Source organism: Ammospiza caudacuta, chromosome 1 (assembly GCF_027887145.1).
Source record: "Ammospiza caudacuta isolate bAmmCau1 chromosome 1, bAmmCau1.pri, whole genome shotgun sequence".
Taxonomy (NCBI): domain Eukaryota; kingdom Metazoa; phylum Chordata; class Aves; order Passeriformes; family Passerellidae; genus Ammospiza; species Ammospiza caudacuta.
Window position 1 is genome coordinate 35,753,012 of NC_080593.1, and position 26,361 is coordinate 35,779,372.

At 41.0% G+C, this 26,361-nt stretch overlaps 1 protein-coding gene across 2 annotated transcripts in view; it reads left to right on the forward strand.

Moving 5' to 3' along the window:
- The window catches only part of PLEKHA8 (pleckstrin homology domain containing A8), a 31,249-nt gene extending 5,252 nt beyond the window's left edge, over nucleotides 1–25,997 (forward strand). The window contains exons 2-14 of one of the 2 annotated variants that reach the window (XM_058800282.1): nucleotides 4,745–4,861; nucleotides 5,623–5,778; nucleotides 7,484–7,608; nucleotides 9,016–9,174; nucleotides 10,095–10,135; nucleotides 10,821–10,978; nucleotides 13,426–13,585; nucleotides 13,995–14,080; nucleotides 14,710–14,768; nucleotides 16,047–16,177; nucleotides 16,675–16,745; nucleotides 17,983–18,044; nucleotides 18,962–25,997. In XM_058800282.1, the coding sequence (XP_058656265.1) occupies nucleotides 4,745–4,861; nucleotides 5,623–5,778; nucleotides 7,484–7,608; nucleotides 9,016–9,174; nucleotides 10,095–10,135; nucleotides 10,821–10,978; nucleotides 13,426–13,585; nucleotides 13,995–14,080; nucleotides 14,710–14,768; nucleotides 16,047–16,177; nucleotides 16,675–16,745; nucleotides 17,983–18,044; nucleotides 18,962–19,159 (1,523 nt within the window). In that variant the 3' untranslated portion in view covers nucleotides 19,160–25,997. Of the gene's footprint in view, nucleotides 1–4,744; nucleotides 4,862–5,622; nucleotides 5,779–7,483; nucleotides 7,609–9,015; nucleotides 9,175–10,094; nucleotides 10,136–10,820; nucleotides 10,979–13,425; nucleotides 13,586–13,994; nucleotides 14,081–14,709; nucleotides 14,769–16,046; nucleotides 16,178–16,674; nucleotides 16,746–17,036; nucleotides 17,213–17,982; nucleotides 18,045–18,961 lie in introns of those variants that run through there. The other variant, XM_058800293.1, reaches the window with a different exon arrangement.
- Nucleotides 25,998–26,361: the final 364 nt, after the last annotated feature.

Genomic DNA, 26,361 nt, shown 5'->3' on the forward strand with positions numbered 1-26,361 from the left:
GTATGTGCTTACATAAATCCAGTGTGTTAACTTAGTCTGGCCTGATAACCACCCCAGGGGTCAGAGAGAGGAGCAGCTCCGTTGCTGAGGCTGGGAAACATAAACAGAGGAGGAAAACTCCCAGGAGCTTTGTATTACTTGAATTAGTGTCTGAGCAGAGGGCCTGTGTTATTGAACTTCTGCCTCCACCACGATCTCCTCTCTGCCCTTCGTCCTTTCACTGCATCCCCTTCAAAAATGCCTGACTGGTACATTGTGCTCTCTGTGCCCTGGCTGGGCGCTGCCATAAAATCGTTTGCAAACAAACCCAGTTGCCCTGTGATGACAGGATGCTCTTTCAGTGCTGCTGACATTGCCCTAACAGTTGTGATTGAAACAAAAATGGACTTCATGGAATCCCTGTGAGAAAAATCGTTTGGGAGAAGGTCATTGTATTAAAGCCTGTTCCAGCTGTTGCTTCCTTCACTTGAATCTCTAGTGTCCCTCAAGCAAGTGCTTTAAAAAGTGGTACCATTGTTAAGGTGCTAAATCTTTGAACTTCATTACCTTTAGGGGCTTTTTGTATTGATTCCTGCTGTTAATATGCACATAATCAGAGTAAAATTGCAGTATGGGTATTTCCAGAAGCTGCTCTCTAGGTGACAGGATAATAGCTCACAGAAGAGGCATAGATTGTTACACACTCTTGTCTGCCTTTCTGCTGTTCCTCGTGGATACACACTGGATTTTTATCCTGTCAAATTGTTCTGCTATAGAATTAAGGCTGCAAAATATGTTCTGGCACCTGGGATTGCCCTTCCCAAAATTCTGGGTAGCCTTAGGAGGCTGTATAGAAAAAGTAGGCACCAGTTTTGAGTGCAAAATGCTTATGTCAGGATAATATTTTACTTTTGTTCCTTGAATGGGAAAAAAAAGGGGAAGAGTGTGAAGTTTGATCTGTGTAAGATCCTTTCTTGCTAATTGCTTTTTCTGACTGGAAACCTGGTTGACTGACAGTGTCTTTGCCCTGCTAGAGCTGAGTTTCCAGCAGTTCTTGCCCAGCTATCAGTCACTGACACAGCTCTGGGCAGATGATATGGTGCTTTTGCCCTTGGGAGATAAAGCTGGAGATGGTGGGACAGTGAGCACATGGCACAGTTTACATGTGCTCAGGGTGGGATGAAACATGGATATGGCTCATTCTCACTGTGACATGGCTCTATCAGGGCAGCCACTCTGGAACTCCTTTGTGACCCTGCACAGAAAAACAGCAATCTGTCCTGCTATGCTACCTGTCACTAAGTCTTGGATCTTGCCCTTGTTATAAGCTGTAGGGAGGTGGTGGTGGCTTTGACTCCTCCTGTTAGACAGATGTTGTAACATGGAAAGTCCATCATTATCTCCTGTCTGCAGTTAAAGTCTGGATTAGGGTCAAGGAGTCCAAGGACTGTCTACAAAAGTTTTACAAAAACTTATTCTGCAGCTCAACAAATTAATAGGCCTGAAGTGCTACATAATTCTCATGGAAAGCAAGCAATAATAAAAACCTGGATATCTGGGCTTTATGCATTTTAGAAATGCAGGTGGAAGTGGCGTCTCTTAATTGCAGCTTGTTTTCCAGGTCATCAATTTGACTTCTTGAGTATGTAATTCTCCCACATGCCTTGGCTTTGTAGATGTCTGACATGATCTACATGTCTTCAAATGTTGGTTTTGTTTTTCTTTTCTTCAGGCTTGGCACTTTGGAATGAATGCTGTCTGGAGTCTGAGTTGGATAACATTAAAGTTTGAATTATGTCCAAGTTTCAACTGTTATCAAGAAATGCCAAGTTTGCTCAGTGATAGCTACATCCAGATTTCCTAAAGTGTAATGATGGAAGTAGGCAGATCTTTCTTTCTGTGGAAACTTCTCGAGAAGTAGTGAATCCTTAGCAGGCACAGACTACTTAAATATCTGATTTTGTAGTGAACAATATCAAATCTTCAAGGTACTGCAGGCACTAACTGTTCCACACAGGAGTGCAATGTGTACTTTAACCAGTGCCTGTCGAGTCATCAGGAATATCTTCACTCTCTTCTATGGCTGAGACCTTAAGCTACTAATCACTTTTTATTGTGCTTTATTGGGGATTTTTTTTGTACATACCTTTCCCACCAAGGTCAATTTTTACTGTAAATGGTACTGTGCCTCTAAAATGAGATGTAGGAAGTACCAGCTGTATTTTTTCCTGCCTGTGCACCACCAGTATAGTGGACTTAAATTCTTCTCAAAGTTGTGATAATGCTGGCACCAGTAAGACCTTAAAAGGTTCAGCTTTACCTTTCTGCATCAGGTGAAATCTGAATACTCAGTTACAAAAATTGCAATATTCCCATGACAATTTATAGGAGGCAAATAACACTGAATAAACTCAAGACTTGTGTTATTTGAAGTGCCTAAGTATCTTTTTGTTGCTTTGGGTTTTTTTTTTGTTTTTTTTTTTCTTGTTCCTCCATTCTTCACTTGTCTGCAGAAGTGAAGCTCCTGTAATTAAGGATTGTATCCCTGTGCAGTGCCCATGATTTGTCAGCCACATGCTATTTATAGCTGGTTGTTTAGGATAACCTTCCCATGGCTGCTGACTGTCAGTGAGTACCAGGTGGTTACTGCATCTTCTGACAGAACCTTGCTGTGAGGTTTTTAAAAATTATTTCCCTTTTACAAAAAAGTGGTTTTATTAGTGTAACAATTCTGTTCTGAAAAATCTATTGTCCTAGGCAAAAATTGTCTATCACAATCTTTTTAATATGTATCTAATAATTAAAGAACAACTGGCTCCTGCAAAGGAATACAGATAGTTGCTCTATTCCTCACAAAAAAAACCCCAAGACCCAGAACCAAAACAACCAACCAAATAAAAGTCTCAAAAAATATATTAATTCACAATATATTTTAACCAGCCTCCAAAGTGATGGAGGCAGAGTGATTTGTTGGCTAATTGATTGCACAGCCTTTGATAGATGGGGCACAGTTTGGTTGAGCATCAGCTGCAATTGTGAGCTGTAGGACCATGGCTGAAATGATTCATGAGCAGCAGCAGGAGCTCCAGACTGAATTAGAGGCTTGTATTGACTGTGGCACTGTGCATTATTTAAAGAATTGGTTCTGTGCCATTGAGTGTCTGAAGCAATTAACTGCTTCTCTCTGCTGAACAATCACTTCCATTTTTTGTGAATTCCCACATATCAGCAGTGACTTTCAGCATAGTTCCTTTATTTTGGAAGCAAGACAAATAGAAACCAGTCTTGCTGATTTTATTTTTTTTCCTCATTCTTATGATTTCCCCCCCTTCATATAAAGTAAAGAAGTGTTGAGAGTACTTTGGATTTTTGATATTTGTATCATCTTCTGGGAAATAATGGAAGAGATCTAGAAGGGAATGAAATATTATTTATGTTTAATTTGTTTTCCAGCCACCACACAGGGTTCAGCAATCTATAAACTGGGTTGGACTGAATGCAGTGGTATTGATTAAAAAAAAAAAAAATGAAGAGCAGGGGGGTCAAGCCAGACCATACTCCTGCTGTTAGCCTGAGGCTTTAGGCCTTTCTAATCTTAAACTGTGTTGTGCTTGGCTTCAGCAGTTGTCTAAGGAACCAGTTTCTAGGTGGAAAGGAGCTGTCATTCCTCCAGTGTGGTACCAGTCCAAGCCCAGCCTCGACTCCTGCCGCACAGTTCTGGTTGGCAGAGCCCTGGTGCAGAGGACAGCAGAAGTGAAAATATCTGCCAAAATATCTAAGAGCCCATGTGGCCCACACAGTCTTGTCCAAGTGTTTTCTTCCAGAGATGGCTGTCTGGCACAATGTGGGAGTGTCAGAACCTCAGTCCATTGGACCTGGCCAGGGATGCTTGTTACAGCTCAGTAAATTAAAGCTGCTTTCCTCCAGTGACGTTGCTGCCTCATTTCTTCTTAAGTCAATGAGCTTGTAGCTTTTAATTAGACATAAATGGCAGCTGTCAGGTTGTGTTTGGTTTTATCTTTTCATACTACTGTAGTGCTTCCAAAAGTAGAAAAAAAGGATGATTTACTTCTAAAGTTGGGCAGCAGGGTGGGCAGAAGTGTACCCAGAACTACTGGTGTTGGTCTAGCCTTGTTTTGGTTTTTCTCTGGGAAGGTATCCAGAAGTGCAGGTCAGTAATTCAAGACTATGTTTTATGTGGGCAGAACAAGGAGTTTGAAGAGCTGCTGAAAACTGCTTCACTGAAAGATGGCATTCAGAATGTTCAGAAATCAACAGATCTGCCTCTGTTCGTCTGTTGGTTTTTAAGAGACTCTTACATGTTGTTATTCAAGATAACCTGGCTAGCCCTTCCTTCCAGGGAGGAGGACTTGGAAGGCAAGACAGCAGGGATGGCTTTTGGGAAGAGTGAAGAGGTAGGCTGAGGTGTGGTGGAAGGAACTGAGGGGTGCTGAACTGAGAAGGTGGTTTTGGAAGACAGAGTGAGTCAGTGATGCTGTGTTAGCAAAACTACTGAAAATGACGTGGTATCTCAAGATATGCTGCTGTGCTCCAGCTGTGTGCAGAATGGACATGTAGGTGCCATCAAGCAGGGGTTATGGTGTACAACATCCAAGTCTGTCCACAAATCTTAATACTTCAAAAGGGTTTGGTTTTCCAGGGGGACTGAGAATCTTTGGGGGCGTGTTTGCAGTAAGTCTCAAGTGAGAGAGATGGTGGAACTGCAGGGAGAGGCGTAACTGAGAAATGCAGTTTTGTTTTTCAGGCTGGCAACCTCGGTGGTTCCTTCTCTGTGGTGGCATCCTGTCCTATTATGACTCTCAGGAAGATGCCTGGAAGGGCTGTAAGGGAAGCATCCAAATGGCTGTTTGTGAAATTCAAGGTAACTAAGATACAGTAACACTCAGCTGCATTTAGAGTTTGTCTGATAATGTTGCATTCAAGATGAGATTTCAGGTGACAAGAGCTATTTGGCAGCTTGATTTCTCTGGTATGTATTTGCAGTAACTTGATGCTTCAGGTCTTTGATGCTGCTAAAAGATAAGATATATGGGAATATTAACTAGAAACCTCAGGTATTAATTCTCAGGGCAGGGATTTGGAGACTTTGTTTTTTTCTTAAAAATACACTCTATAAAAATACAGTTTTTATGTATAGTATTTTGAAAATGTTGAGTGAACTGCAAGTCTCTAATATTGTGGATATTTTACGTGCAGGTGGGTCACTGCTTTTCATGAGCTGTGGTCGAACATCACACGGCTTTAAATGACTCTTCATAAGCAGAGAGCTGAAGATAGGATGAATAATAAACTTCAGTATTGGGTCAGCTCAGTCATATTGTCACACTTTTGAGGTTCACTTAAGGGCTGGAAGCTTGAAAGAGAGGCTTGCCAGAAAAGGATGCCCTTTCCATAAAGACTCTCAGATTATACTGATCACAAAACTGTCTCTTACAGCTGTACACATGTGTGTCCTGTCCATTCTCTAACTCAGGAGAGAAGTCATAAAATGGCAGTGGGGGAAGTTGGGACCACAGATTTCTCCTCTTTCATTTCTGTTTCACCTGCCACCAGCACATCTGTTGGGATGTTCGGTTGGGCTGGGAAGGGCCAGGGGACTGGTCTGAAATCTTTTGCTTTCAGTTCATCCTGCAGATAACACACGAATGGACCTGATTATCCCAGGGGAGCAGTACTTCTATCTGAAGGCAAGAAATGCAGTTGAAAGGCAAAAGTGGCTGGTTGCACTTGGAACTGCCAAAGCCTGTCTGACTGACAGCAGGACACAAAAGGAAAAAGGCAAGAACACCTTTTTGCTAGCACATAATGTTTGCTTTATATTTCCCCATGCTTTGCCTAGTCCATGTGCTTACAACTTCAGTGTCCAGCCTGTGCTTCAGATCTTTGGTGCTGCTGAAAGCTAAGACACATGTGAATATTAACTAGAAATCTCAGGTATTAATTGTCAGGGCAGGGATTTGGAAACTTTGGGTTTTTGTTAAAATATGCTATATAAAAATAATTTGAGAACCATGTGCTGATGGGTTCTGTAAACACAGTGAGTAAATAATCCCTAGCTAGGAGTCACTGTGGTGCAAACTGTATGAGAATGTAATACCCCCACCTTGTACAGCTGCCTAAATATGATGACCCAGCCTGTCACACCAGTGTCTCTTCAGCTTTGGAGTTCCTCACATGTTTCCATGTTCTAATTGAGCTGTCTTCTGCACTTTGAGAATTGCTTCAGCAATTAAGAAAAGGTTTGCAGTGAGTTCCAGATCTGTTAGTAATCAGAAACTTAAATCTGATCATGGTCAGGCTGTGAAAATTAATTCACTTACCACTTTGCTTTCATCAGCAATGTCACTTCCCTCCCCCAATGAAAACCCCTCTTGCTTACAAGTGTGGCATCAGAGAACATTGTAAGACCTCATGCCTTATCCTTGTGTAACCTCAGCACGGTGACTGTACAGAAGATGGGAAAACAGCAAATTATTGATGTCCTGAGTAAATGCAGGGCACGGCAAGCACTTCCTTTCCCTGAGGTGAGGATTTGCTTCTCCTCTTAGCCTTATGTGCGTTATCTCCAGGCTTTGCATCTATTGGTTCAAACTGAGCCAGAACTGGGCAGAAGATGCTGCTGTAGAGTCCTTCACCAGATGGGATCTTATGTGCAGTGCCTAGAAGCAGAACAAAGTTGGATCTGTAAAGTGACATACAGTAGCACAGGGTGAACAGCTAGTAATGTATATACAGAACTAAACCATGTTAGTCTTACTGAGAGACAATTTATTTTATAATTCAGGGACTCTAATATCAAAAACATTACTTCTGAAAAAATCTCAGAATGACTGTTAATCTTATCAGGATTAGTCTTCTGAGTTCTGCACTCTCTGTTTCTCAGAACGAGAAGCATATGGATACACTGGAGTGAGTCCAGCAAAGGGCTGCTAAGATGATTAAAGGAGATATCTAGTGAGAGAGCATAAAAAGATGAAGCCAGAGTCTTTTCACTGAATGAACAAGAGAAGATCTGCATGAATTTTGATACAAACCACTCAATTGAAACATATGCAAAAATGCTCTTGTTGTGAAGACAAGGGAGCACTGAAAGGCTGCACAGAAGTTATTGTGTAGCCTCCATCCTTGGCACTGTTCAAAACCTGGCTAGACCTGAGTAATTTGCTCTGACTCTCCTTGAACAGGGGAGTAGGACTAGCTGGTCTCCAAAGGTGTCTTCCAATCTCATCCATCCCATGATTCAAGGATATCTGTACTAAATTAATCCCTTTCTGTTGGATAGAATTCATCTTTTATGTCCAGTGTTTCCTACCTACGACCCTATCTAAACAATGCTATTGCTACAGCTTAAACTACTTTGAGAAAGCAAAGCATATTATATGTAGGGCTTTTCTTCTATTTAAAAGGCCTCCTAAAACCAAATGTTTGTACTTGCCTTGCACTGGATACAGTAAATTTAACTTTTCTTTTGTTTAACTTTCAGAGTTCACTGAAAATACAGAAGCCTTGAAGACCAAAATGTCTGAACTTAGACTGTACTGTAACCTCCTTGTTCAGCAAGTGCATAAAACAAAGGAAGCCAGCATTTCTGGTGTGTCAGAACCAGAGGTACAGCTCTATTTTTGTTATAGACCACATGTGTAATGTCTTGGATGCATGAGCTTTTCTGGATACCCAATGTAGTATTCACTCACAGTTACTTAATGTTGCAACCTCCTTCTGCAGAGAACCTGGGGGAAATAAAGTGCTCACACAGCAGTTCTTGTTTAAATGGAGTGTTACCATATTGTTGCAAATGACTTGCCCTTTGTAGGGCTAGCAAGTAGTGAGATGAGATCTGATATCTGTGATCTAGACAGTAACAGTCCTGTAGGTGATGTGTTTACAGTGGAACAAAAAAAGCAAAAGATCTTTTATAAAAAGATAATTTGCATGAAGCACACATTTTTCTGTCTGAGTCATTAATATCCTGCTCAGCAAAACACATCCAAAACCCTTAAAAGGTCAAGAGATGTTGCAGACCACAAAAAGAGCAAAAGTGAGATAAAGAGCTGCTTGGTTTGCCTCACTAAAGTTTCAAACCTTGCAAATCTTTGTGACCAAAGAAGCCTCATTTGAGAGGGATCTCCTAAAGACCATGATCTGCCCCTTGGTTTGAGAGAGAAATGTGTGAAGAAGAATGCACTTCCCTTGCTAGAGAAGCTGGTGTGGAGTTCCAGGATGCCTCCCACTGGAGAGATGGGTCCTCAGATGCAGAACAAGCAGGCAAAACACCTGAAGGTTGATCAAACCTTTGGTTTGGTATCCAAACCATCTCTGTAAAGATACCTGAGAAACTGTAAGGTGAATTAAAAGACAGTGCAGAAGCATGATGTGGTGTACAAATGACTAAAAGGCACTGTTAGAACTTGCAGCTCACAGATGTTGGCCTGTAATGTGGTGTTTATCCTGCTCATATTTCATGCATCTGGGGGAAGACTCTTTCCCTGATCTTACTGGCATTTAACTGCAAAGATTTATTGCTAAAAGCATTTCAGCAACAATAACTCACTTTGCAGAGATGAAGAGGCAATGTGATACCTCATTCTGCATTTTGTCATTTCCAATAAGTTTTTGTTGATGAGGATTTTGAAATGATCATCTGCAGATCATTCTACATCTGTTTAGTTTGTTTACTTTTCATATCTCCTGTCAGTGGTGTTTCCTGGAATGCTGTTGTTGAATACATTCAGGCTTAGTATTTCATGCACTTCTAACACCAATAAGATAACTGTGAGGCATTAATTTCAAAACACAAGCATATTAAGCTGCTTGTACTGAAAAGAGGGGTAACACTCAAGGGGACATAGCCACAGAAATATGTGATGCCAGTCCTCTGGGCAGCTGACACATTGAATTTTAATTCATGTTAGCCAGAAATCACAGCTGTAGAAGCTGTGGACTTTGCAGACATTAGTTGCTCCAAATTGATCTTCTGTGGTGAGTCTATTTCTTCCAATTGATTTCTTCCCACAGAGTGAGATTGATATGGGAGCTCTGTTGAAATCAACCTGTGACACTTTCCTGAAAACTCTTGAAGAATGTATGCAGATTGCAAATACTGCCTTCACTTCTGAGTTACTGCATCAGACCCCACCTGGATCCCCAAACTTAGCAGTTCTCAGATCAAGCAAGGTAATGGCCAGTATCTTCTCTCAGCCTCAGCAGGGATGCTAATGGGTCCTTTTGTCAAAAGTAGCATTTGTAGAAATAGGGAATGCCTTTTTACCCATATCATAGCTACTGGTCCTACAGTGGACATACTCTGCTATTTCTTGTGGTTTGCAAGTGAGGTAGCACCATTTTTTTAATAAACAGTGATCAATCTCTTAACCTTTAATGACAGGTGAAAGTTATTTCAGAGCCTGAAAGTTACACAGTGGTGTTTCACAGAAAGTCATACAGTGGTGTTTCAAAATACCTTAGCTCTGCAGCAGGTTTGTCCATGTGGGAGCTCACAGCAATTATTACTCTGTTAAGCTACAGGAGTATTGGATGTGTGCTAATATGTCAGTGGGAGCTGATGAGTTCAGCTTTCTAATGAGAAGGGCACTTTGTTGATTCCTGGATCCATAACTATATATGGAAAACTGGAGCATCTCTGGCAAACAGGAAGTTAAGATCTATGTAGGAAGGTAGATGCATGACTGCATATGAGAGATGGGATTGCTTCACCATACCTCATATCTAGCTTCATGTTTCCATTATTTTTTTCAAAGCTTTTTGATTAAGTAAAGAAAACATTGCAAAGGAAGCTCACTGCATTGTTTCTCTTCCATATGCTATGTGGTGTCTCACTTGACACTTGCTAACTACCTTCTGAAAGAAACCTTCAGATTTTCTTTCTTTTCCTTTTTCTTTTTTTCTTTATAATATTGTAATGGTGTAATAATGTAGCACCATTTTCAGATTTGTCTTTATACTGCCTCCAGGTCAGAGAATTAGGGAGGGGTTTTTTGCTGATTCCAACTTGTGTTTAATAAAATGTGAAGTTTAAGAAGCATGATACAGTCTTCTTGTTTTAAACAATATTCTCCCCCCTCCATATCTTTCAGGTAAAGCACTCTGTCTTGTCCAGTCACACCTCAACAGAAAGGTACAACAGAAGTCTTTACTGTCAGTCTGTTTCTAATCTGTGTTTGGTAGTGTCTGTTCTTTCCTTATTGCTACTCTACCCTTACCTGATGCAGGCAGAATTGTGTTGCTCTGAGCTGCCTACTTGGAAGGAGGTGAAACAAAAGGGATCTGGCTCATCCCACTGTATGTCTCTTCTGTATCAGCCCTTTCCCTTTCATTTTTCTCTGCAGTCCACCTGGTGTCTTACTGCTCAGTCACCAGCCAACTCTGTCCCACTTCAGTGCTCCCTCCTGCATTTTTGGTTCCACTCCATAAGCTCATAAAAATCACTGATGGTGAGCAGACTGATTCCTGGAGTAGGTGGCAAGGATGTATATTTTAAAGTACTAATGAGGGGATATTCTACAAGTTACAATACCTGCCTGCAATTTTCTTTTCTGTAATCATATTATTATGTACCTTTTTAATAAAGATCATTGTAAATATACTTGAACTCTGTAAGCTGAGATTGAGTCTTTATTCCTCTTTACTGCAAAAAGCTGCCTCATTCTTGTTATTATTTTAGACAAGTTCTTTGCTCAGAGCAGCCTGTGACAGCCTGTAACTTCTGTCAACTGTTTTTCTCTTGTTATTTGTGTGTTCACAGGAAGAAGCTTACCAAGCAATGCTTTATGCACTAAGTATTATTCTTTCCCTTTCTTCAGGCAGGTGGAATTGAACCCCTGTGAAAATGGCTGTGTAAAATCAGAAATTACCCATCAAGAGCAAGCAGTTATTAAAAATATGGAATGTTTAAACTTGGAAACAAGTGAGGGGGCTGGTGATGTTTATGTTGAAGATCATATAGCAAAGGATTTGGCAGGTAAGTATATGCACAGTCTTTTGTCCACTATGATTATTCTATAGGTGTAAATTAAGGAAGGTGTAGGCTCCTTGTGAGACTGCTGATCCCTGACTCCCAGGAGGGAATATCAGTCTTTTTGTTGATACTGCCTCTTGCAAGTTTTCTCAGCATAGCTCCTGCTGCCTTTGCTGATGGCTGACTTGGGACTGAATGGAGAAGGAGATCAAAACTTTGTTTTTGGACAAGTTGAGGCTCTTCAGGTACAGATTGAAGGCTGGCAGGGCTTGGGCTCTCCAGGCACTGTGGACAGATACATCATTCCCTGCTGGTATGTAGGGCTGCAGTGTCAGAAGAGGTTGTGGGAGCTTTGTGTGTGTGTCTGAGGGCTTGAACTTTTAGTCACTCTTGATTGCTCTGACAAATGTTTACAGAAGATTAACCCTTTTCCTGCAACTAACAGTATCCTAGAAAGCATCTTATTTCTTCCTTTATCTTAGCAATGGTGTGAAAGTTAGATTTGTGTGCAACTTCAGTGAAATACTGTTGAACTAATTCAGTATAAAATTCCCTCCCATGTGCTCATATTGTTCAGGGCTGCTGAACTTAATTTGGATAACTATTCATGTAACATCATTTTTGCACATCCTCTTGAATGGACTGTACTGTTCTTGAACAGTGACTTTCTCTGCCTGGCTGTTATTCCAAAACATAAATATGCAGTCAGTGAGTCAGCAGAAGTTTTTTTTAAGTCCAAGTTAATGATGATAGTCATTTTGCTCTTATGGGTTCTCTTTGGAATTTTCCCATTTTTGGGGTTGGTACTACATAATGTGGCAAGTCCCTGCAGGATAACAAACACATGACACCATCTAGCATAATATCAATAAAACAACACTAAAGCAAGGACATCAAACTAATTCAAGTTTTTGGTGTCATTTAGCTCCTGTGGTTCCTGTGCACAAAAGAGAAAAGGCTATGCCCTGTTGGGTATAGATATTTGAGCTGCAGAGTTTTGCTGTCAGTATGGGGAGGAGTTAGTATGTGCAGGGCCATCCATAGAGGGTGGGCTGACCCAGCCAGCCCATGAGCTTTGTCTTGCTGATGGCTGTACCTGGGTGCTCCCTCTGACCCCAAGAGCTCTGTCTTGCTCAGATATTTTTTCTTCCCTCTCCCCTTTTTTAAGAGCAGTCAGTCTTTAAAAGTGCCTGAGCATTTCAGTCCCTTAGCAATTTTCTCTGTCGTTTAGGGCTTACAGTGTTTGAATTTGAAATTTCAGAGGACCCAGGGTTTTTGCATAGCACTCCTGCAGTGTCACTGCAGACCTGGGCTGTTTCTCTACTCCCCAGCCTATGTGGCTTGGTGAAGGACAGATCAGTGGCATCACTCTAACCTCTTGTCATTCCTTGGCAGAGACACTTAACTGGGAAATGTCAGTGATGTCTGAGGCTGGAGAGTGGCTGGTCTGGGTATGAGGGGTTTTCTTTTCACCCAGCACCAGGTTTGTTCAGTGGTTCTGCAACTAATTGGCATTGCTGTAAGCCTGCTCTCAGTTGTCACCTGGAGGAAGAGAGTTCCTTGCACCTTGATCCCTTCAGTTCCACTTCATGTCTCTCTTTAATCCTCACTGACACTTGGGAGTATTCCTTTCCTGGAAAGACAGGTTCCCTGGGAAATTCTGGATGCTAGTTTGACAGTCTGGCAGCAAGATGTGCTGTAGCTATGGCTTGGATGATGCAATGCTGTGAATCATTTTTCCTTCTTTACTTGTTCTCTGAAGTTCTCCATGAGGTCCAAAGGTCTTACCTTGTAAGGGATGTATATGAAAGATTTTGTCTTTCCTTTGTCTTCCTTGTACTTTATGTGAAACAGATGTACTTGGCCCCAAAGAAGAAATAAAACCAACCACAGTAGGGAAGATATACCTGAATCTTGGAAAACTTTAAAGATATTTATAGAAATCGGGGAGAATATAGCAACCTTTGATAACATAGAAGTGTCCATTTAAGCAGCCAATTTGCTTACCGATCAGAAGGAGTAAACATGTTGCTATTATTCTTTTGCTTTTGAAAATGCATTGTGGCACTTCAGCAATACTGGGAAAGTTACAACCATGTGAGAGGTAATCTTCCTTTCAAGGAGATGAGTCAGCTCCCTGCTGCAGCAAATTGCTTCTTCAGTGCTCTTCTTTCTCACAAGACTGTCCTTGCTGAGGTTGTGTGGGCTCACCTGTACTGCAGCCTGGTTCTTGGTCTGTCATTAAAAGAAATGGGGGGTGACTGCTTGAAATGTGGTCTGAGCATCTACCAAACTTGCAGTGGTGCTGGCAGGGATGCTTTTAAACTTGCATTATCCAGATGTCCAAGTGCCCTCCTTCAAATAGAAAGTCATTTTGATGAAAAGGAATAACAATATGCGTATGTAACTGGGTTTTTTTTTGTTTTTCTTTTGTTTCCTGTAAATGTTAGGCATTAAAGATGATGGAGAGGACAAGCTGCAAGCTGTAGAAGGATGTGGTGCCCACAAGATGCTGCAGTCAGAAACAAATTCTTTAAGTGGATTGACTCTGTGTGAGGAGGAAAGAAATGAAAATGATTCTCCTACCTTCTTCAGTGTCATGAGCAATAGGTAGTACAGTTTCAATTAAAAGGATTATTGCAACTTAATGTTAAGCCTTAAATTGACTTATTTTTAAAACTTTTCTGTCTGTAAAGCTGTATTTACTGAGATTATTTGACAGGATTGCCTACAGCGCAGTAATTGGAAGAAGATATCTTTTGTAAAATTAGCTGTACAGAGTTAAGTGGGAGGTTTTTCCTTGTTTGTAATTGCAGGCCTTGCTTGCGCACCACCCAATGTGTGTTCTCTGCAGTCAATTACTTTAACGTAGTAATACAAAAGCCATGTTGGTGGTTTCACGTCTCTTAAGTTTTCCCTCTATGCAAATAACTCAGACAGGAAATCTAATTTTGCTTTTGGCAGTTACATAAAAAGAATAGTTAAGGTAGCAATATTTTCTGCTTGTCCTGGACACCAGGTTCAGTGATATTGAGCTTCGGGAGGAGGAGGGCATACCAACAGAGGAGTTCCTGGAGTCCTGTTATGCAATTGTGCCTGTTCTGGGTAAGCAGCTGCTTTTCTTCTGACTCCTTCTGACTGCTGCTAGCAGCAAGCAAAGGTGGAGCAGTCGGGTTGGAAAATTTGTTTCTTCACTAAAGTGAAGTAATAGAACCAGTATAACCACAATCAGTTTAACTGGTACCAGTACATGTTTCTTACCCCTCTGCTTTAAAGAGGATCCACTCTCACTGAGATGGGACCCACATATAAGCTGTTTGGCAATCTAGGTGTCTCTATGGAGCAGCAATTTCTCCCCCTCAGAAAAGCAGCATAGATGCCTTACAGTCTGGTACAGCTGACAGCACACCATCAGCTGTACTCTCTATTTCATTTTTCCAAAACTTTGATCTTCACCTAGCACAGCCCCCCACCAGCTTGACCCCTGCATCTAGTGGATGTGGTGGCTCTGTGAGCCTGCAGCCTTTAGAAGACTTTTGAACTGTAGGTCAGAGAATTTTAACATGTGTAGCAACTGGGATGGATTAGTTCTATACCAGAGAAAAAGATCAGTTTGTCGTTCATTTAGTATTTTCCTGCCATTTGTTAAATGAGTAAATGAAACTCATTTTTACTAAAACATGAGAACTGGAAAAAGAGACAATTTTAAAATATGGCTTTTTTTTTTTCCATAGACAAGCTGGGACCGACTGTTTTTGCTCCAGTTAAAATGGATTTTGTAGGCAACATCAAGGTAACTTATTTCTAGCACAGGTTTTTGGTTTTTTTTAACAAAATATCTACTTTAGACACGAGTGCTCCAGAATCTTTGTGGTAGGAGTCAGTTCTGGAAGGTTATTTAATATTTGATAATGTTACCATCTGTCAGCTTAAAACACTGAAATGCCCCTAATTCTGTTTTGACAGTACATGCTGTGTTTAATAAATCCACTTGTGTGCAAACTTATAAAATACTTGATTGACTGCCAAGTAAAACATCTGTTACACCTAATGAATGTGACTTTGATCCTGAGCTGTATAGGTTTATAAGTCATGATGTGATGTTAGCAATGTTGACTTTAACCTGTAAAACAAATGGAGGGGATGGGAGAAAAGCCCCTTTGCTCAATCAAGTAGGATTGAGAAGCAGTTTAAGAAGCAATTTCTCAGCAGACTAGGGCAACCCATGCAGGCTTGGTTCTTGTTCTGGAAGTTCTTCCAGCTTCAAATACCTTCTGAAGAACCTTTGAAATACTGGTTATGAGCCAAAATGTGTTCATAGCAAGATTTTTTATAGCATTTTCTTTCAAGAAAAAAGAAGTAAAAGCAAAATATATCTTCTGAGTGTGGTGTGTGCTAAGGAATGTTGTATACAATCAGATTTGTTTGGTTGCTTATCTTATAGAAGGTAGCCACTGGAAGACTGAAAATAGCAAGAGAAAAGAATGCTATTTAAAAAACTAAACCATTGAATATTTATTGCCGAGTGATAGGCAGCTACTCCTTCAATGTAGAAGAAAAATCTGTTTGTATGCCCTTTATATATTGTCTCTTTTGTTTGCATGAGGAGTTGTGTACAGAAACTTGGGAATAAACAGAACCATAGGCATGCTGAGCACTGCTAAGTGTAATATTGAGAGTTTGCCGTGGTCAGAAGGTAAATTTTGCTTGTAGTTGAAGCTCTGGGCAAATGAGACTTTGCTTGAAGAGCAGTTTGAATTAACTCCTTTCCTCTAGTGGGGAGGATGTCATGGGAACTTGAAGCATTTTGTTGGACAGAAATGGTAGGTCCCATGTAAATTTTTGGCTGAGATGCTTTATTTAGGTTGTGTTAGCCAGATGTGTCTGGGGTGTGCCCTGGGATGGTGTGCCCAGGGTGTCAGAGCAGCCATGCTGTGCCATGGGGATGTGTGACATCCTTGGGAATCTGTATTATCTCTTAGCAGGGAAGAGTCCTGGTAAACAGAGGATAATTATAAGCTCCTGTTGGGCCTTAAAAGATGTAAAGCTTTGCCTATTATATTCTTTCCAGAAAATAAACCAGAAATTTATAACCAACAAAGAAGAGTTTGATACCCTTCAGAAGATTGTGCTCCATGAAGTGAATGCAGGTGTAGCACAAGTTAGAAACTCTGCTACAGAGGCTCTCCTGTGGCTGAAAAGGTAATGAATGGCCTTGTAGCTGCCTTCACTGGGAACTGCTGGTGCAATCAGGGACCTTTCACCAGTGCAATCTTATGTACATGGGGCAGGCTGGTTACTTCCCACAGGCTCCATCAATCCAAACTGGCCAGCTTCAAGATTAATGTGCTTTCTGTGGTTGTATCACTGCAACTCTGCCAAAAGGCCGGAGAAAAACATTGTAGGCAAACTTTTTTCCTCTAAAAGTGAAGTTACAGTGAATGACTGATCCTTCTTGGCTAGGGCATCAAGCAGATGATTTCAAGCTGCAGCAGAAATGTTTAGCACAGTATTTTTCCCTTGGACTGGGAGAGAGGCTGGAGGAGTTGGCTGCAATTTTGTTCAGATTGAAATTGGCTCCTTAATACTGAGTTTTATTGCACTTTGGAGTTGTATTGCAACTCTGGGGGCTTTGTTATACTTTGGATTACTTTCTTATAAACATGGTTTCTTTTTATTTCATGGGTTCGTCCTGGCAGAGGTTTAAAGTTCTTGAAAGGGTTTTTGACAGAAGTGAAGAATGGGGAGAAGAATATCCAAACAGCTCTGAGTAAGTACCAATTGCTTTGTTCTTCATCTGCTTCTAAATTCACATGCTTGACTACTTTCCTTCTTGTTTAGAACCTGTGTCTTTTCTTCAGTGGCTGATGAGGAAAGTGATCTCTAAGACATAACATTTTTTGAAAACCGCAGTTTTTTAAAATGGTTGCCTTGAGATGGGTTACTAGATAACTGGTAAATGTAATTCATTAGCAAATAAAGATTCCTTTAATTGGGATACTTTTGGCAGAGGAGACAGTCAAGTGCTTTGACTCATGCAAATTTCTCTACTGGTTTCCAGTGGAAGCTCTCCCAAATGTATAATTGCTGTTTTGTTAGTTTTCTAATTCCTTGTGTGATTGGCCATCATTCTTGGAAATCACCTCTTTGCCAATTTGGCTGTGAATTGCCTGCATGAATTAGAAGGGAGGTTTTAACAAAGAAGAAGGATTTTTTTCCAAGTACACAATTTCTGACACTCTTTGTCAAGCTACTGACCACAGTAAGTACAAAACAAAATACAAACTCCTCTTAGACTTTACTTGGTTGCTCCTGGGCAAGACCCTCTCTACATGCATGCAGTATAATGTTGTAATAATCCTTTAAACCAATTTCAAAACAGCTTTTTTAAAGCTTTTTATGTTACCTTCTTTTACAGAGCAAAGCAATTGCCTTATAGGATTAGTAAAAAGAACTACTACACTGCAGTATGTAGCAGCTCTTGGAATTGAGGCTGTAAATACATTGCTCCCAGATACGGGTGTTAAACACCATGGAAGGTGATTAGGCACTTATTTGACCTTTTGAGTCTGAAGGCTTCAGCGCTGAACTGCTCCTTGAATTGCTCTGTGTCTGCAGCAGAGTCATGCTGCTGTTTTTTTATACTTTTTCATTCACTTTCTTCCCCTGAAAAGCTCTTCTATATCTGTACCACCACTGCAGCTTTGGTTTACTGTTGGAATTTCACTCCATACAGTATTTTCTTGGACTTTGCATTAGCCTTCCTGTCTGTTGGAACACTTACTTGCTGCGGATGAGTTGAAGGAGATTTGACAGGGGAGCTGAGACCCCAGTGCAGAAATCCCAAATCTGTCATCTCCTTTCAGTCTGCTCAGAAACAGCCATTATTTACATTGAGTAGCAAGAATATACCCTTGAATAGTCATCTCTAAGCTCTGTGTTCTCTTGTGATGCAAACTTAAAACTGCCATACATCTATCTCTTGATTTATTTTCTTTTCCTTTAAGACAATGCTTATGGAAAGACATTACGGCAGCACCATGGTTGGGTTGTCCGCGGGGTCTTCGCTGTAAGTATTTATCTTGGCTGCTGACAGAGCTGGGGGTCTTGTCCATGTGATCTTATATTGTGTGTAATTAATAAACTGTGTTAAAATTCTAAGTATTAAAATGAATAGATTCCTTTGCCAGACCTTATTTTCAAACTGAGGATTGTGGCTTTCACTGTGTTTAGTACTGGACTTTCAGGATGGAGCCTGATTTCCAGAGATGAAACAAGCAGATTGCATTTGCATGCACAATTTTTTAATTATGTGCTTTTAAGCACAGTTTTGCAGGGCTATTAAATGAAAAAAAAAAGGTTTTGAGGTTGCTTTTTTGAAGATTGATCTCGCTTTGAATATGAAGAGCATTCAGACAGGGTTAGCGCAGTGTGTGTGGGGAGTTGGATAGAGGAAATTTTTCGTCCAGTCTGGCAGCTCCCCCTTGTGTCTGTCATTGGAAAATTATCACTGAAATTCCGAAAGGAAAAAGGGAAAACCTCATCCAGGCAATCATGACTTTGAGAGGAGCAGAATTGTTGGAGAGACCCTTCTAAAGAGCATGTTGAGAATTTAGTGATGGTGTGTAACACTGGGTTGGAAGCTCCCCTGACAAACTATACTTTATTTGGGGTTTGTATTTAATTGATTTCTGATATGCCCAATATATTTATATAAAATATGATACACAAACACTTTCTAAAAGTCTAGCATCTCTGAAGATACCTTTTACTGGGGATCTACACAAAAATAATAATAAAAATAATATTTTATAAAGTTAACCTCCCTTCTAGTTAAAATTCTCAATATATGCATGTACATGTGATTAAATTGAAGCTATGCAGTCTAAATGCAAAGAGGGAAGTCTTAGAAGCTTTTCAAGGCTTTAATTGTATTTCTTTTCCCATTCTATGTTGCAAATCTAAAAGCTTTGTTTCCTCTCCCAGTTAGCTTTAAGGGCAGCTCCAACGTATGAAGATTTTGTGGCAGCTCTGTCTGTAGATGAGTGTGATCCTCAGGAAGGAACATTTTACAAAGGAATGCAGAGGGACCTCAACATTTACTTACCAGCCATGGAAAAGCAGCTAAATATCTTGGACACTCTCTATGAAGTACATGGTTTGGAGTCAGATGAAGTGGTATAACTACAGCAAGACCACATCTTAAAAATTCAGGGACTGTGTCTGTTAACAAAGATTCCTTCCATTTTGGTTTTGGGACATCATTTCTGTTCGTTGTATCTTTTCAGGTGGGAAAGGTGTTGAGTGTTTTGGGGGAAGGGTATGTGTGATTTTTATATTTTCATTATGCTTGTGTTGCATTTAAATGCAGAGGTACTGTCTCTCTTTGGATCATAACTATGTCCGTGGTGAATGTTTTTGACTGTTTCTCTTTTGCCTGTGCACCTCCTCTTCACCTCATAAAAGTAACAAAGCAGAATTTGGCCTTTGCTGCTCTACCTAAGGAGAGACCTGCTCATGCAGCAGAGCTGTTGTGTCACCACTTGGCACCCAGGCAGGTGCTGCTGCCTCTGACTCTCCCATTCCCTGTGCCCACTCCCTGCCATGGTGTAGGAGGATAGTGAGAGTTATTGTTACCCTGGTAGCAGAAGAGAAGGACAGCTAAACACCAGCTTACAATGTGGTGAGTTTGTCCTTCAATTTGGGTTGAAGCTCTTTAATGCAAATAATATGTTTGCATGACATAGATATTTATTAAATTAAATAAACATTTTAATCCAAACATTACAGAGATCTTCACCACAGGTGTATGTGGCTGGTGGTCTGAGTGGCCCCAAGGTCTAGCCTTTGAAACAGGATATTGTGTTCTCTGACCAGCTCCCAGTATGTGCTGTGGCTTCCCTGCCATATAAACCTTTTAGGTTTTTGAGGTTTTTTGAATCAAATTCATGCAAAACTGTAATACTTGCTTTTAAGTTGAGTACAGCTAGCAGTTTGAAAAGCAGATGTCATTAAAATCCTTCCTAAACTGTCATTATGGGCAGAAACTACATGCAAGTGGACCTGAAATGAGTAAAGTATAGGGGAAGCTAAAATTTGTGATGGAGCTATTAAACATGGGACCAATTACAAATCTTGAATTTTGAAATTATTTAGAAGTGACTAAAAATTAAGAAAGACTTCCTCTTTTTCCCATTTTGCTGATACAGATAAAAATGTGTTTGTTAGCATTACTGCTATTAAAATAGTGAAGAACTCCTTTTAGCTGGTGACATTGTTAGCAGCAAAATTTCTAGTTGTGTTGATGACCAAGCAGAAGGCTGTCTGTGAATTACTCCAATTCAAGGCATAAGCAGGTCTCTCCTTGTTGACCTTGGGCTTCAGGTGGCTTTGTACAAAGAGCTGAGTTTAACTCATGTACAGGAGTGGTGAAGACTCTGCTAATGAGGAACTTAGAATTAGTAAGCTTTCATAAATACACAAGGCAGTGTTGCCATATTCACAGAATTATTGCTGGCTTCTGCTAGGCTAAAACCAGTGTTGTTAGTAAAATGAATGTACTGCAGACCTGCTGCCCTGCATTGCTCTGTGACAGGAACCTCTGCACACTGAATACTTGATCCTTTCTAAAGAGCCTAGCATTGTGAGCTTTAAGAAAAGCATGTGATACTTGAAGAAAAGGCCGACATCAAACTTACTGTATAAAGAAAGATACCAGGACTGTAATTAGACATTAATAGAGTCATAGAATATGCTGTGTTGGAAGACATCCAAGGGGTCAGGATCATCAAGCCCAGCTCTTGGCCCTGCACAGGACACCCCAAGAATCCCACCATGTGCCTGAGAGCATCGTCCAAAAGCTGCTTGAACTCAGGTGGGCTCAGTGACTATTTCCCTGGGGAGCTTGTTCCCGTGTCCAGTCCCCTCTGGGTGAAAAGCTTTTACCCGGTATCCAACCTAAAGCTCCCCTGACTCAGCTTTGTGTAATTTCCTTGAATCCTGTCACTGGTCACGAGAGTGAAGAGATCAGTGTCTGCTCCTCTGCTTCCCCTCGGCTTCATGAGGATGTTGGAGATCACAGTGAGGTCTCCCCTTAGTCTCCCTTCTCCAGGCTGATCAAACCAAGTGACCTCCTCATAAGGCTTCCCCTCCAGACCCTTCACCATCCTTGTGGCCCTCCTTTGGACATTCTCTGACAGCTTAATGGGTTTTTTATATTGTGGCACCCAAAACTGCCTCCAGGATTTGAGGTGAGGCCACCCCAGCTCAGAGCAGAGCAGGACAATCCCCTCCCCTGCCTGGCTGGCCATGCTGTGTCTGCCCCCCAGGACAGGGTTGGCCCTCTTGACTGCCAGGGCACTGCTGACTCAGATTCAGCTTGCCATCAATCAGGACCCCCTCAGCTCTCTGCAGTGCTGCTCTCCAGCCTCTCACTCCTGTCTGTGCACACAACCCGGACGGTCCTGTCCCAGGTGCAGAATCTGGCACTTGCCCTTGCTAAACTTCATGATTTGGTGATTGCCCCTCTCCAGTTCTTCAGGGTCTCTCTGCAGGGCCTCCCTGCCCTCAAGGGAATCTCAGTTTAGCTCCTCCCAGTTTGGTGTTGTTGGCAAACTTACTTAGCATCCCTTCCAGTCCTGTGTCCAAATCATTTATGAAAATGTTGAAAAGCACAGGGCCAAGGATGGGGCCATGTGGAACTCCACTGGGGACAGGGCATCACCCTGATGAGTCACTACAACCATTTGTGCCCAGCCCATGAGCCAGTTGCTCTCTGATCATGTAATGTGGTTATTGAGCTGTATGCTGAACATCTTGTCCAGAAGGTTACTGTGAGAGTGTTGAAAGCTTTGCTGAAGTCCAAAAAGATGACATCAGCTGGCTTTCCTAAGTAACTAAGTGGGCTGTCGTAGAAGGAAATCAGTTTTGACAATCAGGACTTCCCTCTCATGAAGCTGTGCTGGCTGTGACCAGTGACTGCGTTGTCTTTCAGGTGTTTTTCAATACCTCCCAGAATGGTCCTTCCCATGATTTTACCTGGCACTGAAGTGAGGCTGACAGACCTGTAATTTCCAGGGCTCTTCTTCTTCCCCTTCTTGAAAATCAGGACAATGCTTGCCAGCCTCCAGTCAGCTGGGACCTCTCCAGATTCCCAGGAGACTCTTTAAATAGTGTGACTTCTTGCTCTGTCATCCTTTCTGAGTTTTACCCATCTGTAGTTCCTAGGAACTTGAGAGGGATCAGAAGGAATCAGGTTTTAGTTTTGTGGATTTTCTTAAATTAAGTGTGTGTGTGAGTACAAAGTCAAAACTTTTGACCAAAGCTCTATTCAATTATTTCACTACTCACAGAGCTAAAAATTAAGCTAAGAGCTTTTGGAATTTGGTTGTCTGCTAATTCTAAGCATGAATCCAAAGAAACCAGCCCTGTAGGAGAACAACCAACTTTCCACCCTGTGTAGTTTCCTCATGGTTTTCAGCTGTTCTGTTACTTCACTGTAACGGCTTTTAGCTGAATGGTCTGGAAAGATAATGGAGACCACATTTCCACAAATTATCAGCTAGGTTATGGGAAGATCAGGAAGAGATCCCTCTTCTCTAAAAATTAACTGTCAGATCACAAAAAAAAAGTGAATTCCCTTTTGCTCTAAGTTTTTCCAGTAGTAGGAAAGTATATTCAGATCAGAGTGTTTGGTGGTATTTTTGGGGTTTCTGTTTTGTTTTGGTTTGTTTTTTAACTAGCAGGAGAACCACTAGTTTGTTGGGTGTGCATCAGATGCAAAATTTGTTTCAAAAATCAGGAAGCTTTATTTTGTAGGCAAAGAACAGCTTCATTGGGCCACTAGCTCCAGTTACTAAGTTCTACCGTTCTTCTGTCGTCCAACAAGCAAGGAGAGTGTTCCACATTACACATTCTCTAATCAGCATGGCATCCTGCCTCAGAGCAGGCTTTCTCATCTTGCTGTTTTGTGTGAAGTTGTTTTTTCTGAACTCTGGAATTGGTGCTTGAGAACGTTTTTAGGAGACCATGGCTCCAGGAGACCCCTCTGTGCTTGTTGTTAAACAGGGGCCTTGCAGAGAATGAACTGAGCAAGGTCTCCTTGCCTTCAAAACTTGCACTTCTCCATGCACTGCTCTTGCAGGGCGCTGAGCACTTCAAGACTTCTGAATGCAATCTTTGCAGTCAAACCACCATTGAGAAAGAAACCCATGCAGCGTGTTGCAGAGCTGAACTCCAAATTACACTTCTCAGGGTATAGTAGGCATGACCAAGTGGAAGCAAATGCACTGATGGACAACTCACTGTCTTTTTCTGTGGTGTCAGTTTGGCAAGCAGAGAGGATGGCATTAGAATAATTGTAGAGAACAAGCAACTAATTTTTGGCCTTCAAATTTAGAATTGGAGAGAAGGTCGATGTTTTCTGTTTCATCTGTTTGGTTTGTTGATTAGTTACGGTTGTTTTCTTTGTTGTGTTTTTTTTAATGTCTGACATTTATGAACAACTGACCTGCACACTGATAGACATCCACATGACTCTCAGATAACAGCACCCTGGCTGTCTGTACTTCACATGAGCTGCTTTGCTTTCTTGAGTTGTGCTGGTCTGAAGTTTTGCATCCCTTTCCTTTAGAAATGCTTTTGGCTGTTTCCTTCAGTGTCTGACAGTTGCATATTCTCAGGGATTTTACTTACCCAAGGTGAAATAAGAGTAATCACAGCCTTACCCTAGGGGGGAGTAAGGCTGCTTTTTGTGAAGTTAGTATAGCTGAGCATAGAAGTCTGATACAGCATGTGAGACAGACAGTGTCTGTGCAGTGTGCATCCTTGCTGAGACATGGTAAATCCCAAAGCAATCTGATAGAAGTGCTATGTAGTACTGACTAATCACAGTCAGCATATTTGAATAGAGATCATGAACACATCTTTGTCATATAATGTCATTGACATCAGAGCAGAGCTCTCAATTTCAGTCGAGTTCTGCTTAGCAATCAGATACTTTTATTTATTTTATTTATTTTGTGTGGGCTTTTTTTCTTTTAAACAAGCTGTGTTCTGGAGTCCTCTCTGCTCTTTAAAGTCACTATACTCAGTTCCGCATTGAAGTTCTGTGAGATTACAGTTGTAGAATATGAACTGTATACTCAAGTGCTTTAGTGTAAACATAATGAGTCATTGAAACATCCCATCTTGACACTGTTGTGCTGTGGATCTCCCTTTAACAGATGCATTTAAAGTTAAGGGCCATGTACCTTCACTTGAAAGCTTTTTGTAAAGCATCATCAGGATTTAAGTTACAGCTGTTTGCTTTTGAAATCTTTCCTTGTTTAAAAGGTGTTGCTAAGTTGGTTGGACATGTAAAAAGTATGCCCAAAACCTGCCCCAGGTGTTTGCAGCCTGCTTTGGCAAAGGGGTGTGGGCCATTATAGAGAAGTTGCTACATATGTCCATATGCTGCACCTTCTGCACCCTTTCTTTTCATTGTCACTTCAGCTTTTGTGATAACGTTTAGGGAAGCTTAAACTGCCTTTCAGACACCAAGGACGATCATTAGCTTGTTCCTACCTGGCTGTCTTGACTTTTTTCCCCACCTGTCTTTCCTTTTTTATCCATTGTCATCTGCTTTGCTAAGAAAGCTGTTGCTGTCAGAGCAAAGCAGGATGTTTTATAAGGCATGCAAATATAAACTGAGATATTCAGAAATTAATTCTTTGGCAGGCAGTGTAAATTGGGGCATTTCAGACTTGGCTGTTCTGCCTCATAGGAATGAAAGCACAAAGTTTTTTGGTTTTGTTGTTTTATTTTGTTGTTTTAGTTAGTACTTATTTCTCTCCTCTTGCCTGCATAGTGCAGATAACAAAACAAACCAAAAAAAGCAGTGTGAAATAACTGAATTCATGCCTTGTTGATGCCTTCTGTAGCCCCCTGGTGAACAAACCCTGCAAACTTCTGCTTGGTCCAAGCAATACAAAACCTCCCTTGTGCAGGAGGGGTGTCATAGTGCACTTACTGGCTCTGAGCAAACCCAGGCCCTAGCTGATCCTGCTCACAGTTGACACAAGGATTAAAGCACTTGCTTTGAAATTACAACATAGGCGTATGCTTCCTTACACACACGTGCATCATCCCACTGGCATGCAGTTCTTCAAAATACAGTCTTAAATTGTCATTTTTAATATCCCTTTCTTGGTGTAAGATTTCTCCCCCACATACTTCAGATGTACTAAAGCTGGATTTTTTAAATATGAAACTTCCTTGTGTTCATTTCCTTATTTCTACTTAACACTAAGTATATCAACTTTCTTTTGCATTTCAGCATTCAAGGTGTCCAAAATTTATGGATTCCTTTATTTAAAGCCATGTTGAAAGTTTGAGATTTATGTCTACTTGAAACTATATGAGTAAATTGCATTCCAGAATACAATAATTAAACTGAAAACTAAGGCAGCTTGCTTTTATGGTTTCCTTTCCTAATTTCTTTTTTTCAAGGCAGTTTTGGGCATACATTTTTATCAATGTCAAGCTAAGCTTAATGTAAGCCTTACTTTGCATGCTAAAACATATACATACTGAAATACATTTAAAGACAAAGAGAAGGTATATTGCCTCACACTTTAAATTTACTGAATTCTAAGGGCTTGTTCACGCCCCCAAATCACCTCTCTCAATGTAAGCTTTGCACAAATTGTGCTGTCATAAGCAGTTCAGTCTGAAATACTCTGAAGTTTCCAGTCTGCATCATCTCTCAAATCTACAGCGTCTGTCTCTTTGTTTGGAGCGTTTTTAAGACTTTGACAGACTTTTATATTATTTCGTTATAATAAACTTATTTTAAATAAGCATGTTTTTAAATCTCCTTTTCTCCTTGCATGGATTTTGTTTCTTTTATTACAATATAGGGCCTAAAGTGCTCTTCAGGACTCCATTTGTAATGGTTACTGTGTGAACAGTCAAAACCAGTATGTTTCTGGTTGACAGAAACTGCCTGTATGTATCTTTGTATGAAGAATGTTAACACACATGAAGCCTGTTCAGACTGTGAGAATAAAAGCTGTGTCTGGCACATGGTTGTGGGTCCTTGGCCAGTGTAAATATGGGAAGATTGCAGTTACAAAACCCAGCTGGGCAGGGTGAGAGGAATTTGTATTTTCAAATTACATGTATTATTTATCCTTGGACTTGAATGTCTTCCATAGAGATTTCAAAGACTTCAGCAACTCCTGTGTGGTCATCTTGAGATGCGGGTAAGGACTGCCGCTCCTTAACCTGGGTGGGACAAATCCCTTTCCTCTCCCTTTTCTTTCTCCATCTGAAGACAGCATGGACCTGTCAGCAGATCTGTGATACCCAGTCGTGTCACTCTAGCAAAGGCAAGTCCCTCTGTTTAA